The sequence below is a fragment of the Dermochelys coriacea genome, chromosome 10 (genome assembly GCF_009764565.3).
Source record: "Dermochelys coriacea isolate rDerCor1 chromosome 10, rDerCor1.pri.v4, whole genome shotgun sequence".
NCBI lineage: Eukaryota > Metazoa > Chordata > Testudines > Dermochelyidae > Dermochelys > Dermochelys coriacea.
Window position 1 is genome coordinate 66,882,655 of NC_050077.1, and position 18,004 is coordinate 66,900,658.

Sequence of the window (18,004 nt, forward strand, 5' to 3'; positions counted from 1 at the left end):
ATATGTGAAAGGGCAATGCTGACAGACAACTTAAAAAAGTCTACTTCTGCCAGATAAAACAAACCTGATGGAAGCAAGCAGACTGTTGTGTCACCCATTTTGTTTGGTCATTCATTTGATTTTTAAATGGTTTTGTATAATTCTTCTTGACCTGCATATTCCACCAGAAACCAGAAGGCAATGTTGTTTAGTAGTTGGGGAACAGGACTTGAGCTGAGAACTCAGTGTTAAGAGTCTTGAGTGACCTCAGGCAAATCACACACCACGCTTGTTTCAGTTTACCCATTAATAAAACCAGGATATTAGGTGAGTATTAACAGTTTGTACAGCACTTTGAAGGTACGTAGAGTTAAAACTGATGATGATTAGAACTCAACGCTAGTTCTCAAATAGTCACAAGGTGAGCTGGACCTTTAAGTGGGTTAAGACCCAGCTCTGACTTGGTCATATTCTTCCCTTTCTTCTGACAGAACATGTGACTGAGTGGGGGAGCAGGTATTTAAGAGCTACCTGTGGCTCAGACCAGTGAGAGACTAAGGAAAGAGCAGAGTGTCCTAGGAGTCTTTTCATGGCAGCCTAGGGAAGACCCTTGAGGCTATGACCAATGTATAGAAAGAAGCCTAGGGATAAGAAAAAGTGAAAGCCATTTCATGGTTTAGGGTTCCTGGGTTGAAGTCTAAATTAGAGGGAAGACCCAGTTTCCCATTATGCATCAACTACATTGCCAAGTGAAGGAAGCTATTGCTCCTGAGATGAAGGGGGAACAGGACTGCTGTAAGCTCCTGCCAAACAAGGAGAAAGGTTTGTGACCCAAGGAAAGCGAAGAACCTTGTGGAGTCCCTGCAGTGAGAAGAGCAAATCAGTGCTTTTTATTTTTGATTGTCATTATGGGGAACATTCTTGCTTCGGTTAGAAGACCAAGGCACACAGACCACTAAAACACCTTAATAGCCTGGGAAGACAGGCTCAAGAGGTATGACGACTGGGAAACTGATGTTTGAGATAACTAAGAGGTAAGCCATACCCTGATGTGAACCAAAATGCTAAAGTTCACCACATGCTGTGTGATCAGAGTAATTGGGAATTTAATTGTATTAAGTCAGCAATGCTCAATCAAATACAGAAAGCTGCAAGGAAACAGTAAAACTAGACTTTTCCCATTTGCAGGTCTCTTTTTAATTAACATAGACAATACAGAGCTACATAGAAGTTTTCTTTTAAATGAAAGTTTAAACAAGAAAAACCATAACTTACCTGTGGGACATTTATCACAGCATATATTGGGTGCACTACAGGTGAACTGTCAGTTTGAGGGATAGCAGCAAGTGGTGCACTTGGATTTGTTGCGTTATGTGATCCTGTCCTCCCCTCTTGATTATTTTGCATTTCATTATTCTCAGTCACTTCTACTGGAGTGGGCTTTATATGGACAACAGGTGGTGGAGGAGGAGCTGGCTCTTCCAAAGAGGGATAAGTAAAATCCACTGAAAACCACAGAAATATAGTGCTTTTTTAAAAAAAAACAATTATGTATGTAATTAGCCTCCTAATCTAATCTATGAAGACCAGGAGCAGGCTATTAAGTTTAATATATATTTAAATTACTGTATATAATCTTAGATTGCTTATTTATTCTTCTACATGTATTTAAAATGTCTTCCTTATACTTACAAGAGACAGAGACTACTTCACTCTTGCCACGCGGGGGTGGAGTTACTTTGGCATTTGTTGTGTGTTGGGGATAGCAAAGAAGCCAGGTCTCATAACCTCCTTCCAAGACTAAAGGCTCACTCCGTAGTATAATTTTACTTTCCCACTGGAAAAAGTTAAAATGAGACAGACCTTCTGAAAGTAAGCCTCTAAATTACAACCCAAATTATGCTGAAGAAATGTACATGCCTGGCTGTTACATTTTAGCAGACAGGCTATTGTTCAGATTGACAATCAGTCAGTTAATTAGTTATTATTTAGATTGCAAACCCTTTAGGGAAAGGCTTCTTCCTCCTGTGTTTGTACAGCACCCAGCACAATGGGGCTCTAATCCCAACTGAAGCTTTTAGGCACCACCATAATACAAATACTTACTACTATTAGCAGCAACCCTCGAATTCTGAAAGTATGCCATTTATAGTAACCATATGCTTGCTAATGCCTCTCATGGGTTAACTTTGTTCTGTGAATAAGTGTATTAGCTTTAACATTTTAAAAATCTGCCATCAACAAACAAAAGCCCAGAATTTCAGAGTTGAGACTGCCACCCTGTCCTCAGCTCACTAGTATGACCAGAGAGCTTTGTGGTCTTCACAAAATGTGTGTAGCAATAAATATAGAAAACAGGCTATGCCAGCACTAATTCTCAGTCCTTCTAACTTTGCAGTTTTAGGTGATAAAAAGTGTTGTGTGCACAAGAGTCCTTTTACAACCTCAATCTATTTCAAGAAAACAGAGAGGAGAACACTTACAATTGTGGTATGTAAATTCTATCAATTTTATCTTTCACCGTTGAACAATTTTAAAATAGAACTGTTCAATTTCTAAACTCTTACTATAACTGAAATTCAGGCCAATTCTAATCCGTGCTCCCCCGGTAAACAGAACCAGAGAAGACGGCCATGAGTGTTGATGGGGGGCTTCTCACTTTCTCCCAAGTCCTCCAATCTTGGAGGCTTCTGGCTCACAGAGATTTACCTCCATTCTGGCCGCCATGGATTTTCTCATTAGACATTTGGTAGTGGGCCACTTCCCAGAGCTCCAAGGAATCATGTATTATGACTTAGCAAGAGAGAGGAGAGCGACTGACTGAACATGTCCTTGACATACTAATACGGGGTGGACAAAATACGGCCCGGGTGCCGGATCCGGCCCACTAGCCGCTTTGATCTGGCCCTCGAGCTCCCACTGGGGAGCAGGGTCTGGGGCTTGCCCCACTTCAGTGCTCTGGCACTCCAACCGGGGAGTAGGGTTGGGAGCCACTCCATGTGGCTCCTGGAAGCAGCGGCATGTCCCCCCTCTGTCTCCTACAGGTAGAGGCAGCCAGAGGGCTCTGCTCTGCATGCTGCCCCAAGCACCACCCCCACAGCTCCTATTGGCCGGGAACCGCAGCCAATGGGAGCTGGGGGTGGGGCGGTGCCTGTGGACGGGGCAGTGCACAGAGCTGCCTGGCCGTGCTTCTACATAGGAGCCAGAGGGGGGACATGCTGCTGCTTCCGGGAGCCGCTTGAGGTAAGCGCCACCTGGAGCCTGCACCCCAACCCCCTGCCCAATCCCTTATCCCCCTCCTGCCCTCTGAACTCCTTGGTCCCAGCCCAGAGCACCCTCCTACACCCCAAACTCCTCATCCCCAGCTCCACCCCAGAGCCCACACCCCCAGTTGGAGCCCTCCCCCCCGCACCCCACTCCCCTGCCCCAGCCTGGAGCCCCTCTACACTCTGAACTCCTCATTTCTGGCCCACCCCAGAGCCCACCCCCCCAACCAGAGCCCTCACCCCCTCCTGCAATCCAACCCCCAAGTTTGTGAGCATTCATGGCCCGCCATACAACTTCTATTCCCAGATGTGGCCCTCGGGCCAAAAAGTTTGCCCACCCATGTATTAATACAAGGACAGCCACTTCCCCAAATGATCTGTAGGTCGCGCAGATAAGAATTTTTAGAGATGGTTCACAACATTTATCACTTTTACCCTCCCCATACAGTTAGCTATGCTGTCCTCAGCCAGAAAGAGGAAGCAAGTGAAAAAATGTAAGACACACATTTGTGGAATCAAAACCAGGCAATCTCATTGAAAACCATAGGAAGAGATGCTAAGGTGTTTACCCAGAATGTTTTATCTGTTTTCCCTGCACTTTAGAATTACAGCTACTTAAAACCCACTTCTCATCAACTAGGATAATAAAGTTAGGCAAATATAAAATGCCAAACCTGTGTACCTTAAAAAGTGCATCTTTCAGGCTCTGAAGAGTTGTTCCTAGCTGCAAGTCTCTTGCAGAACTAAACCAGTCAAGCAGTACAACATAATCAACATGTCCCCTCTTCTTCCATGGATCTTTAGAGCTATCTGGGAGTTTAGCTTCAATCCAATTAGCAGTGACTCTGAAATACAGGAAAACGTGTTTGAGTACAAACACCACATTTTGTCCAAGAATGCCTAAAAACATTTAAACTGCGTATAGATGATAAAGGTATGACTATATGAAATACATATCAAAGAAACAATGAACCTAGATCTGTTCATAGTGCACCTAGAAGCTTAAATTGGCCAAATGTTCACAACTCATTCATTCACTCATGCCAGTTACTTTCTGAAACTGAAAGCACAAGCTTACTGCGCTTTAACAAGTTGCTCATAATTCTTAGATAAGGAAATGGTTTTCAATCAGTCTAAATGGAATATAGTAAGTAAACCAGAGAAATATATTTTATTTCTCTACCACCAAATGGACGGAGTTCATTAAAATCAGTGCATAGTCAAAAGATTCTACCACATAAAGGTTATTCCATACCCAGGACTGATTGCCTCTTCTGGAACACTGATGGAATTTGGAATACAAGATTCCTGATAATCTTTCAAGCTTCGAGCATCCATTATGAGCACTTCGATGTTTTTGTCCATCATCATTGGAAACAGTTTCTCAGCAGTGATTGCTCCTTGAGATACAGAAGCTATTATATGCAAAAATATATTACAAAGAGAAACAGAAATCACTTGTGATCACATCTCACGGGAGAGGTCAAGACTCTTGTTTGCAAATAAATAAGACCATGGAATAATATAGTTTCAGGAAAAACTGAATTTGAACATTGAGGCCCATTTCCCATGCGAAATTCTGCCCACAAAATTGTGAAGGTGGGACATCTGACATGAATATCTACAGCTCTTGGCTTCCACTGTAACAGTCAGTAGCTGTTCTTTGATTTTATACAATATTTAAAAACCAAAAGTTTAAAATGATCAATATCGTCACACTAGTCTGCACTGGTTTATAGGTTGAAGGAGAATTCAAGAGAAGAATTTCACGTTTGTATAGCGTAGAAATGGAGCCTGGGGAAACGACTCCTTTTATTTAAATCAAAATTTTCTTACAAAAGTCTCTTAGAAACATGCCTTGAATATTTCACACCAGTTGTAGCTGGTGACTGTTTTTTGTTTTTTGGTCCTGTTTGACCATGCCGCTGTTGGTTCAGTTTACATTTGAAATAACTACATTGTGAATTATTGTGTAATGATCAAAATTCAATAATTCCTAAAGCAACCACTACCAAATCACCTGATGACACATAAATTGAGGACAACTTTTATGAAAATCATGGGGAAGAGAGAGAGAAGTCATAAAAAAACCTCAGTGTCAAATGTAATTTTAACAAAAAAGCAGACTAGGGAGGCTCAACTGATATACTGAAAGTGTCATAATTAACAAGTACAATGCTAAATTAAGGTGGAGCACTAATTTTGATTTTAAAGAGATGAAATCATAATGGGGGGAAGCTATCAGAGAATCCAAAGCCACAAGGGACTACTGTGATTGTCTAGTCCTATTTGACCATGCCCTCCTCCTTCTTTGTGTCTGTGGTTGTTTATGTCCCTCTCTCCCGTGCTTCTGTTACACAAGTACATATATGGTCACCCAGCTATGAAGGCAGAGTGGAGAGCTGGGTTCTAGGACAGTAGCCTCTGCCCCGCACCTCCTCCCAAAGAAATTCCTCCAGTTTGAGAACCTCTGGTCTAGTCTGACCTTCTGCATAAAACAGGCTATAAAACTTCCCAAAAATAATGTCTGGAGACTATCTTTTAGAAAAATATCCAATCACAATTTAAAAAGGGCCAATAATGGAAAATCCACCATGCCCCTATGCAAGTTGGTCCAATGGTTAATTGCTCTCACTGTTTAACTGAATTGTATGAAGCTTTTTTCCTGTTAAACAATGAAGACTTTTTCTGTGAAACACTGCATCACTTACCACTCAATCTGTCAAATTGATCTTTTCTTTCCGCTGAACCATTCTTCTCACCATTGATCTGTATTACATACAATGGACATACAATGATAAAGCAAAGGAATTCATTATGAAACCTTGTAATATCTAGACAGAGCAGCAAAAACAATGTCCACTCATGCATGGACTCTCTCTCTCTCTCTCTCTCTGCATATGCACAATGTGCCCAGCCATTTGATGGCATCATCATCAGCCACGTGGAGAGCCAGCCCTGCCTTTAAGAGGACTTAAAAAGGACAGAACACAGCTTTCACTTGAACTTGCTCAATTTTGTTACCATTAAACCTCAGAGTACATGAAGGTACAAGTGTTGTATACTAATGAATAACAATTTTTAATTTAAGGAAAAAATTGAGCTTTATAGAAGAATTGAAGTCTATTGTTCTGTTGAGCTTTAAGAGTTCTGTGGGGTTCTGCAGGTATCAAATATGTACACAAAGGTCTCTGACAAAAATTATGTTGAATAAAAATTTATATCTTTCAAAAGTTTCATATTATGCCATAAAAAATATAAAGCCTTTTACCAAAACCGTAGAAGTAAACTTAAAATGGTAAGGTTTAACTTTCTACAAGGTAAACAATCTAGTCATGGGTGCAACGTTACTAGTTAAATCAGTTTCTTCAATAAAATAAGTGACCTCATATTAACAATTGATTTAATGAAGTGTTCATTTAAACATCATGCATTTACAGATTTACTAGCATGTCTGTAAACATCCCCCTCCATTACCCTTTGTTTTTTTCCTTTGAAATCTACTGCATTTTCTGAAGCGTTTTTGGCTAAAGCCTTTCCATCATCTTTTACTTCTTGCTTTTTCTGTTGCTCTTCTTGTCTCTCTTTTTCTTCAAGCTTTTTCCGAACTTCAGCTTCCTCATATCTAGTAGGAAAAAGTCCAGTTTTAAAAAACATTTTTAACTTGGGCTTCAAGTAGCTTTATGCAATTTTTTCCCCAAACATTTTAAATGTTGAGGTCTCACAACACTTATTCTTGACTTCCCAAATTCTTCCTATGTTCCTCAGTAGCTGTTTGATATTATTCCTCTCTGTGCTTTTTGCATTTCATAACTAACCTGTTTTTTGGGACCAAGTGATGTTCTCTGCCTTTCTCAAGGCTTACAATTTTTTCCCCTCCACCTCAGCTGTTTATGTAAAATACTTCTGCTCTGGCATCACTGAAAATGTTAAATTTCCCACCCTCTTCTGCATTTATACAAAGTACAACTATATGTAAAGGTTTACTTATAAAATTTAAGTAATGTTGACACCAGAATGTATTAGTCATTCTCCCTGTGCACATTTTTGCTAAGAAAATCTAGTCTGACATCTAATAAGTAACAATATCACTAATAGCTTATTACTGTAAGAATAACTGAGCCTACAGTTTTCTATATTTTCTCAGCCAGAGAAGTCTTCAGCCTAGTCTTTATTCAGTATATTTTTAAGACTGACTGCATCAGAAAAATCACAACTAATTATGTGCATCATTAAATAAGTGGACTGATTTTTTCCCCCCCCCCAACAGTTTTGAGCACCCAGCAGCCATTGTTAAAGAATTCAAACACTGGAGTTCCAATAAAGTCTTTAAGAGTTACTGGGTACTCAGGACTTCTGGGGAAAAAAAAAAAATCAGGTCCGTTATTTAGGTGCCTGTTTTTTTAAGACATTTGGCCTACCCTATTTAAAAAAAAATGAAGTTAGCTCTAGTATTGTAAACAAGGACTCATATGAATGACCATTTACCTTAATGAGATGTTAGCTAATTAGGAATACTTGAAAGTCATCAATTCAACCACTGGACTGTCCAAGTGAAATCAGGAACATTCAATTAGTAAACTACATCACTGATGCCAAATGTACCTGTCACATACTAGTTCACTATCAGTGTAACGGACATTCCACAGGCATGAGGCTGCAAGTTTGCAATCTGACGTTTCTATGTAACTTTCTAGTTAGTGACGCAAGCACTGATTCAGGAAGCATACCTATTTGAGACAGCACATAGGCACATGCTTCAGTTCCCTTAACTTCAAGGGAGACTTAAGCACGCGTTTAAGGGCTTTATTGAATCTCAGCAATACAGAATGTCTACCCATCACTTAAAAATATGAATACAATTCTTACAAAATGAATTAAGTCAAATTTTTCTACTGCTTCTATGATGTGCAAATTGGATTATCCATATCGGAATTCTCTTACTTCAAGGCAAATAGTGTTTTACTACCTGAACCTCCCAGAGTTTTAAATTTGGTAACTAATTACTCTCCAGGAAAAAAATTATGTCAGAAAAATAGTAAAGTAAATTGGTTCATATACTTATTGTAAAGTGGCTTCTGTGACTGTACAGGAGCCACTTTTTTCTTTGTAAGTGTCTCTAAACATGTCAATACATATTTTAATTGCTCAAGTAAGTATTTGCACTATACACTTGAAACAATTAGTTAGTGTATCAACCCTCACGCTTTGTTCCTTTGAGACAGGCCATAAGCTACCAAAAAAGAATCTTTCAAAAACATTGCTTTTGAGCAAAAGTACAGTTTTGCTGGTAAAAACTGCATCCATGCTAGCAGCGATTTCCCAGTAGAATATACTGATATATGAATACTGGCAAAGTGCTCGTGGTATACACCTGGGCTTAATATGATCAGGGGACAGGAAAGAATACTAGGGAAGGACTCGTGATAGAGTGACTAACGGCAATTATCGAGAGGTTTTCATTGGAGGCTCTGATTTGTGTATACATTAGTGAAAAACAATAGCTGACATTTGTTGATGAAAAGAAAAGGAGTACTTGTGGCACCTTAGAGACTAACAAATTTATTAGAGCATAAGCTTTCGTGAGCTACAGCTCACTTCACGAAAGCTTATGCTCTAATAAATTTGTTAGTCTCTAAGGTGCCACAAGTACTCCTTTTCTTTTTTGCGAATACAGACTAACACGGCTGCTACTCTGAAACATTTGTTGATGGTTGCACAAAATTCTGTTTATTAAAAGTTAGAGAGAAACTAGGTAGATCTAAGTACATGGGTTTGAAGTGACTGGGATGAATGATGGCAAATGAAATCTAGTTTGAATAAAAGGCTCAGTCAGAAAGTTTAATCTCTCTAGATTACAGGTATCAGCAACTACTGCTGACAAAGTCTAAAAAAAGGCAAAACTACAGCAGAAGATGCACAAATTTCAAATATTCAGCAATATTTACATATTGCTTTGTAAAAAAATGTTGCACATACCTCAGTTTCAGACTATCTGAGAGTCTTTCAGCTTCTTCAATAGCTTTTTTTATGTTTGTAGGTCCCAGTATAGAATGAAAGTAATCCTAAAACAACAACAAGGACCACCCCAGCATACAGTTAATACTGCACAATGTGCATACAGGATAGAATACTTCTGCAGACACTACCAAGAACAACATTTAGCACCTAGTTTACAGCACACTAAAGATTACCTACTGAAGGAAAAAAATTATCTAAAACTAAAAGTAATTTTATATTATTGCCATAGTTGCTCTGTAGATAAAGTGAGAGATTCCTCTCTTCAATATTTTAAGAAAAATACCACACTATATATAAACAAGGCAAATATTCATAAGTATGTTAATATTTAATTATAATAATGTTAACAAGCTCTGGTCACAAGTTTGGGAGAGAGAAAAACATTTATCCACTTTTTAACTAAGGTTATCCTAATTAAAGGAATAAATAATAATCAATTTTGTTTTGTACCAGAAAAGCACTTTACCAGGAAAGATAACAACGGGACTCATACTATTTAGATGTCCAGTAGATTATATGCCAATATAATTAGCAAAGTGTACTGTATTGGAAAGTAATAAAGAAGGCTTACAATAACAGATTGCCTCACCTTTCAACACAAGCTACAAAAGTTTATTTAAATAAATATAATTCCTTTACTGGAATTACTGTTTCAGTAATGTACACCCATGTAATTCTTTCAACTACATCTAAAAACTTCAGCTATAACGACCACTGATTCGAAGTACTTCTGTTAATATAAAAAACGCAGTCAGAAAGATATATACCTGTTGTTGCTTGAAATCAGGTCTTTTTTTAATAAGATTATATACAGTCACATATTTCATATATAGGATGTAGGCCTTTTCTTCATCTCTGTCCAATCTGCATTCCTCCGCTGCCTTGAAGATCTTAAGGGCACTCTGCACATAACTTGAAATGGGAAGAAAAGGGTCAATTAAAAAACCACAATTGTTGAACTACCTTTTTGTAATGAACTCTTGACTTAAATGTTCAGATTCTGTGCCCTTTGGCATCACAATCCAAGCTTATTGGTTAAAATAAATCACAGCTATTTTTTTCCACTGAATTATATTTCTCTTTGCTATTATTGGTTGTTAGCATGCTAATTAAAGTACTGAAAATAAATGATTCAGTAATAAATAAAATGGCAGTTTAAAACATTTCAAACAAGAACCCATCTACAGAGGGCCTGTTCAGAACCAGTTCTCTCTCGAAAGCAGAGTGGACTGGTTCTTTATTTAAAGCACTAGTCCTATGAAAACATACAATGGAATGCATGAAGATTCAGTCTACAAATTCCAAAGTTAGGCTGTTTCTATTCCTATGTGATGACTGAATTTTTCAACTGATGTTAATAACTTGCATTTATATAGCCTGTTGTCTCGAAGAATCCTAATGCACTTTAAAAACTGTCACAGATCTCATGTTCACTTCACTGTTGAAACATTATCTCTTGGATGATCTCTCCATATTTAGTTTGACAGTCCACAGCAACACTACACTGAGGGAAGCTACGCTGTCGAATTGAAACTGAAGAGGGAATTAATGTACACAACACAACTACCTGAGCTGGAATTTGGTCAGAAGTGCAGCATTGCTACTTAGTGAGTTAATTCTTACTTAGAAAACTGGTTTACATTATCACTATCTGCATATAAAAGTACTAAACACTGCATCACTTGTTACTTAGCTGTGGAATTTGAACAATTAATACAAATCCAATAAAACAAGGAAATTCACATACTTTTTTGTACTGGTCTTCTCTGCTTTTATTTCTGTCTTCTTGTTAAGATCTTTCAGTGAAGTACAGAGGTACAGTTCCTTAGGTACAGAAGTCCCAGCAGGCATGTTAATGTATGGTTACTTGTATCCCTTCAAGGATAGTATGGCTTTTTAAATGTCTCTAATATTGATGTTTTTCTGAAAATAGAAGGATAGGATATTATTTAACACATTCTGTTAATGTCCTCAAGTGATTTTTAAAATGTAGGTTGTGACAGATTCGGGCTGGATGGCTACAGGAGAATGACAGAAGACTGATATATTAGCCCCAGGTTAAGCAGGTCAGAATACTCAGGAACTTTCTAGAACTAAGTAAAGCAGGCAGGCTAATTAAGATACCTGTAGCCAATTGGAAAGCTGCTAGAATTAATTAAGGCTAATCAGAACACCTGGTTTAAAAATGCTCTCACTCCAGTTAGTGAGGTGTATGCAAGGAGCTGAGAGTGAGAGGGTGTGCTGCTGGAGGACTGAGGATTGCAAATGCTATCTGGCATCAGGAGGAAGGTCCTGTGGTGAGGTTACAGAAGGTGTTGGGAGGAGCCCAAGGAGTTGTAGCTGTCACACAGCTGTTACACAAAACACCATAGACAGCTGTGATCCACAGGGCCCTGGGCTGGAACCCGGAGTAGAGGGCAGGCCCGGGTTCCCCACATCCCCCAACTCCCTATTGGATACAGGAGGAGTTGACTTGGACTGTGGGTCCCACCAGAGGGGAAGGTCCCTGGCCTGTCCCCCAACCCACTAAGTGGACCAGCAGAGACTGTGGGGATTGTTCTCCTTCCTTTTCTCCAGGCTGGCCAGTGATGAGGTTATCTGAGTGAATGGCAGATTTGAGCCACGAAAGTGGCCAAACTGAGGGCTACTGTGAATCTCTGAGGCGAGCAAAATCTGCCAATAAGCGCATGACCCACCAAAGTAGAGGAGGAACTCTGTCACAAGGTTTTAACATGAAGCATAAAGAGTTAAATGCAGTAAGTCTATATGATTAAATAACTTAACATACAGATTTGCTCAACTTCAAATGAAGAGCTCATTAGTAATAGAACCCTCTGGAAATTATGCAATAAAGAAAACCTAATTAAATGTAAAAGAACAGTTTTGAACTTAACTGAATCATTGGGCATATTTTGATTTATGAAACAGAACTGTAGTGCCTAATCTGTCAATTATAGAACTGGAAAGAATTGACAAAATTGTGTCACTGCTATTTTTTTTTAATTTATCTATATTATTTTCATAGTGTTAAGTGTAACCTGTTAAATAAAATACACAGAAAATGTTTTAAATTTAAACATAAAAAAACCAGACGAATTGTCATGTACTACAGAAAGCTATCATACTTTTACATTTTGTATCTGTAATACCAGATTTGTTAATTTGTCTGGTATTGCCTTGAGCTTTTAATCCTCAGCCAGAAGAGGAGAAACACTGCCATAGAAGTTTAGGATCTAACCATTTAAATGTTAATTGCCTCAGAGTCCTGTTACTAGTCTTGTGTGTTAGCAATGCCAGACAGATTTTTTGGATGAGTATAAATAAATCCCTCAAAAATGATGAGGGAGTTATTAAAATATAATTCTAGGAAAATAATTAAGGAAGCAATCTGATGTTTCCATGGCACAACGGGAGGAGAGAGAAAGGAATTCTGAAATTTAGGAGAAGAAAAACTACTTTATCCTGCGAAGATTCATTTTAATGTAAAGCCAGTATGTATATCAGAAAGAAATCGACCTTTCATGTATTCATAATCTTAAAAGCATAATTATGTATGACTTGCTTATGGCTGACCTCTGCATACAGACATTACCCAAGAAACGTGACCAGCAATACACAAGTAGCAGAGAGCTCATGCCAAGAGAAGGCAAGACTCAATAATCCATAAATTGGCAACATCTTTGCCACACCTCTCTAGGTATTAATAACTAGCTTAGACATAATTGCTTTTATGTTTTTCATATGGGAGATTCCTCCAGGCAGCCATCAGCATAACATCTGGGCGTCTTGCATGTGTCCACCTTATCCGATATTAGTATATTACAGTAACTATTATTTGTTTTATTCTGAATTGAATCGGACTGTTCAATTTTGATGGAAAGAGAAAATACAAATTGTAACTTTTTTTTTTTAAGGGTATCTTTTCTTTACTCAAGCAGAAGGGGGGAACGGGGACTTGACTTGCTAATTTAACCACAGAGAATACTGGTTCACAAGGGGCCAGTCTAAAAACTTGCCCTTACATTAGTCGGGGAGTAAAAATTAATAAGTATCAAGAAGAGAAAACCAGTTAGCCCTGTATAAGGAATAAACAAATCTCCTAAATTGCTCTGTGCTAAGTATTATCATTTAGAAGTAATTTTACATTCTTGCTTTTATCTCCTGATTTGATTATCTGACAGTCATCCGAAGCAATGCTTAAATTCATCTTTAATATAGTTAAGGTCATACCTTAACACCTCAAGGTCTGACATCAGGAAGAAGCTTTGTTACTTATCTCTTCAAACTTGAAGCCATAATTTAGGAATGGCTACTATCAAAATTGAGTAATAAGCCAGTTAAAAGCCTAACTTCTCTTGGTTATCAACAGAAATTCCGTGATTGTTATGACCATGTAATATAAAGAGCTCTATGGCAGTTACCACATCTGGCTGTTTCATGGCCTATGTGAAATTAATTGATGGTCTCAGCCCATTTCCTAGTAGTCAGATGCTTATATCAGAAAACTAGCAATGTTAAAAGCCCCAATTGTAAGTCTTAGCAGTGAGCCTAAGATTGCATGGGAAAGGAGAATGAACTACCCCCTCATTCTCAGATGGGAATAAATGGAAGACTTCAAATGCCTGCGTTCTCAAACATGCACATTTCACTAACAACAAAAATTCACAGGGTTTAAAGCCAGAAAGAATCATTAAATCACCTAGTCTGAACTCCTGCATATACTGTGGAGGCCATGAAACTTCACCCACTTACCCTGGTTTTGAACAATTTGTGTTTGACTAAGTATAATTTGTATTTGACTAAAGCATAACTTCCACAAAGGCATCCAGTTTTGATTTGAAGTCATCAAAATTTAAGAATCCATCAAATGTTTAGTTTAAGTGAAATACAGAATTAAGAACCTTTCCCTAAAAGGCATATGCAAAGATATTCAATACTTTTAAAATACTGCTTTGAAAGGATGTGATAACTTTGGATACCCCCCCCACACAAACAAAGTATTTCTTGCAAGGTAACAGCCTTTTCTGCATAGGGTGAAGCAAATTCTGGGTAATGCTGCAGTTACGTGAGAAGATTTCATTCTCTTTTTAATAAGATTTTCATATTACTTGTTCAATCCATCTTCAGAGGACAGGCTTTGCTGGCTTCTGTCTTTTTCTAAGGACTGTAAATAAAGACTTAATTTCCCTGAAGCTTTAAGTCCTTTCTAAATATATCTTCAAGGTTCAATGTGTTACATAACTTTTATGTTCTCTGAAACTCTTAGCAGTAGCAGGTAATTGAGTATTATAAACTGTCTTACAAGTATTATAAGTGTGTATTCTGACACAGGTATGAAAACGACCCTAGTCTAGAAAAACAACAATATGGAAAACAGACAATTATTTTGTAAAATGGGAAAGATGCTAATATCTCCCAAAAATTGACATTAGAATTTCAATTTGAGATCTAATCTACATAAATATAGAGTTCTATCTGGTCCAAAATTACTCTAAAGATTTTTTTTTATGAGAAAATAAGGTAAGTAGCAGTCTAGCCACTTATTCATTTGTACAATTTCTCAGTAGTGAAGCGAAGGTCTTCCCAGATTTTACAATTCTTCTGCTATGGTTATGAGCCTCAAGATCATGCCATGTACACACAGTGCTAGATTTAGTTTTCTTTTCCTATCAAATGTTTCTTCACTCCCCTTATCTTTTTTCAAGATTTTTCTAAGGGTATGTTTACACTACAAAATTAGGTCGATATTATAGAAGTTGATTTTTAGAAATCGTATGTTCACACTAAGCGCATTAAGTTGGTGGAGTGTGTCCTCACTACTGTGGCTAGCATCGACTTATGGAGCGGAGCACTGTGGGTAGCTATCCCACAGTTCCCACAGTCTCCGCCACCCATTGGAATTCTGGGTTAAGCTCCCAATGTCTGATAGGCCAAAAACATTGTCACGGGTGGTTTTAGGGACATGTCGTCAGTCACCCCTCCTTCTGTGAAAGCAACGGCAGACAATCATTTTACGCCTTTTTTCCGTGCGGACACCGTACTGCTTTCAGCAGACGGTGCAGTAGGACTGCTAACCGTCATCATCCACCGCTTCCGCTGCAACTCTGCTGTGCTGCTATGGTCTCAATAGTGAATTTCTCCATGTTGTCTGTCCTGGGCTCCCAGGTACGCGTGTTCTTCCTCGGGAAATGTGTGTAGTGCTAACCGTCGTCCTCCACCGCTTCCACTGCAACTCTGCTCTCATGAATCCACCTCGCAGGTCCTTTCGTCGTTCTCTATAATATCTATCCTCAGGACATCCGTCTTCAGCCACTGCTTCCCCTGCAACTCTGCTCTCCTGCAGACACCATATCATGGCAAGCATGGAGCCCACTCAGATCACCGTCACAGTTATGAGCATGGTAAACATCTCGTGCATTATCCTGCAGTATGTGCAGAACCAGAACATGCAAAAGCAGGTGAGGAAGCGATGGCAGAGCGGTGACAAGAGTGATGAGGACATGTACACAGATTTCTCTCAAACCACGGGCCCCGGCAATTTGGACATCCTGGTGGCAATGGGGCAGGCTCGTGCCATGGAACGCCGATTCTGGGCCTGGGAAACAAGCTCAGACTGGTGAGACTGCACAGTGTGGGATGATTCCCAGTGGTTACAAAACTCTTGCATGCGCAAGGGCACTTTCATGGAACTTTGAGACTTGCTTTCCCCTGCCCTGAAGTGCAAGAATACCAAGATGAGAGCAGCCCTCACAGTTCACAAGCAAGTGGCGATAGCCCTCTGGAAGCTTGCAACGCCAGACAGCTACCAATCAGTTGGGAATCAATTTAGAGTGAGCAATTCTACTGTGGGGGCTGCTATCTTGGGACCGGACCACCTTGGCAGCCAGTACATAAACCGCAAGGGGTACTTTTCAATGGTGCTGCAAGCACTGGTGGATCACAAGGGACTTTTCACCAACATCAACGTGGGATGGCCGGGAAAGGTACAAGACACTCACATCTTCAGGAACTCTGGTCTGTTTGAACAGCTGCAGGAAGGGACTTACTTCCCAGACCAGAAAATAACTGTTGGGGATGTTGAAATGCCTATAGTTATCCTTGGGGACCCAGCTTACCCCTTAATGCCATGGCTCATGAAGCCGTACACAGGCAGCCTGGACAGTAGTAAAGAGCTGTTCAACTATAGGCCGAGCGAGTGCAGAATGGTGGTAGAGTGTGCATTTGGATGTTTAAAAGCGCGCTCATGCAGTTTACTCACTCTGTTAGACCTCAGTGAAACCAATATTCCCATTTTTATTGCTGTGTGCTCCACAATATCTGTGAGAGTAAGGGGGAGATGTTTATAGTGGGATGAGAGGTTGAGACAAATCTCCTGGCCGCTGATTATGCACAGCCAGACACCAGGGCGGTTAGAAGAGCACAGGAGGGTGCGGTGCCCATCAGAGACGCTTTGAAAACCAGTTTCATGACTGGCCAGGCTACAGTGTGAAAGTTCTGTTTGTTTCTCCTTGATCAAAACCCGCCCCCTTGGTTCACTCTACTTCCTTGTAAGACAACCGCCCTCCCCGCTTCGATCACACTTGCAGAGGCAATAAAGTCATTGTTGTTTCAAAATCATGCATTCTTTATTAATTCAATCACACAAATAGGGGGATAACTGCCAAGGTAGCCCGGGAGGGGTGCGGGAGGAAGAGGAGGGAAGCAGCAGGTGAGGTGGTGAATGAGGGGAGGAGGGAAGGACAAGACCACACTGCACTTCAAAACTTATTGAATGCCAGCCTTCTGTTGCTTGGGCAGTCTTCTGGGGTGGAGTGTTGGGTGCCTGGAGGGCCCTCCCTCCCCCCCGCGTTCTTGGGCATCTGGGTAAGGAGGCTATGGAACTTGGGGAGGAGGGTGGGCGGTTACACAGTGGCTGCAGTGGCGGTCTATACTCCTGCTGCCTTTCCTGCAGCTCCACCAGACATCGGAGCATATCAGTGTGATCCCCCAGTAGCCTCAACATTGCATCCTGCCTCCTCTCATCACGCTGCCACCACCTCTCCTCGTGCTCCCGCAACCTCTTATCTTGCTTGTCCCTCCTGTCCTCGCGTTCATTTTCTGCTTTCCTGGACTCTGACATTGTTTGCCTCCACACATTCGGCTAAGCTCTTTCAGTGTGGGAGAATTGCATGAGCTCTGAGAGCATTTCATCGTGAGTGCGGTTTTTTTTTTCACCGCCTTATCTGCGCTAGCCTCTGGGATGGAGACGATTGGGGGAACATTGAAACATTTGCAGCTGCGGAAGGAAAAAAAAAAAAAGAGTAGTATTTAAAAAGACCATTTTAGAGAACAATGGGTAGACTCATGGTGAACCAAGCTGTTAACATTACATAGCACGTATGTTTTTGGTACAAGGTCGCATTTTGCCTCTTGTATTGAGGGCCTGCCGGTTTGGTGTGAGAGATCACCACACGCAGGGCCGGGCAACGGAATTCTGCTTTCAGGCAGCCGTGGTAAGCCACAGTCTTTCAGATTCTTCAGCCTTCGTAACATGTGGGAATGGTTCCAAAAGCAGCGCCCTCCTTTCCCATACCAAGCACCTGTTGGGTTGGCCATTTAAAAGGAGGGGCTGCAGTTTTCGGGTTAACGTGCAACACAAACCCAACTAAACCCTCCCCCTACCCAATTCTCTGGGATGATCACTTCACCCCTCCTCCCACCGCATGACTAGTATCAGGGAAGATTCCTGCCAGCCAAAC

At 40.2% G+C, this 18,004-nt stretch overlaps 1 protein-coding gene across 14 annotated transcripts in view; it reads right to left on the minus strand.

The window, feature by feature from the left end:
- The window catches only part of USP8 (ubiquitin specific peptidase 8), a 47,669-nt gene that overhangs the window by 12,617 nt on the left and 17,048 nt on the right, over positions 1-18,004 (minus strand). For 7 of the 14 annotated variants that reach the window (XM_043493883.1, XM_043493876.1, XM_043493884.1 and 4 more), the window contains exons 2-10: positions 11,014-11,189; positions 10,034-10,178; positions 9,225-9,310; positions 6,723-6,870; positions 5,957-6,014; positions 4,501-4,660; positions 3,928-4,090; positions 1,672-1,816; positions 1,255-1,484 (exon numbers count right to left, since the gene is read on the minus strand). In XM_043493883.1, coding sequence (XP_043349818.1) covers positions 1,255-1,484; positions 1,672-1,816; positions 3,928-4,090; positions 4,501-4,660; positions 5,957-6,014; positions 6,723-6,870; positions 9,225-9,310; positions 10,034-10,178; positions 11,014-11,117 — 1,239 coding nt within the window. In that variant the 5' untranslated portion in view covers positions 11,118-11,189. Of the gene's footprint in view, positions 1-1,254; positions 1,485-1,671; positions 1,817-3,927; positions 4,091-4,500; positions 4,661-5,956; positions 6,015-6,722; positions 6,871-9,224; positions 9,311-10,033; positions 10,179-11,013; positions 11,190-16,524; positions 16,584-18,004 lie in introns of all 14 variants that reach the window. The other 7 variants (XM_043493886.1, XM_043493881.1, XM_043493885.1 and 4 more) reach the window with 3 other exon arrangements.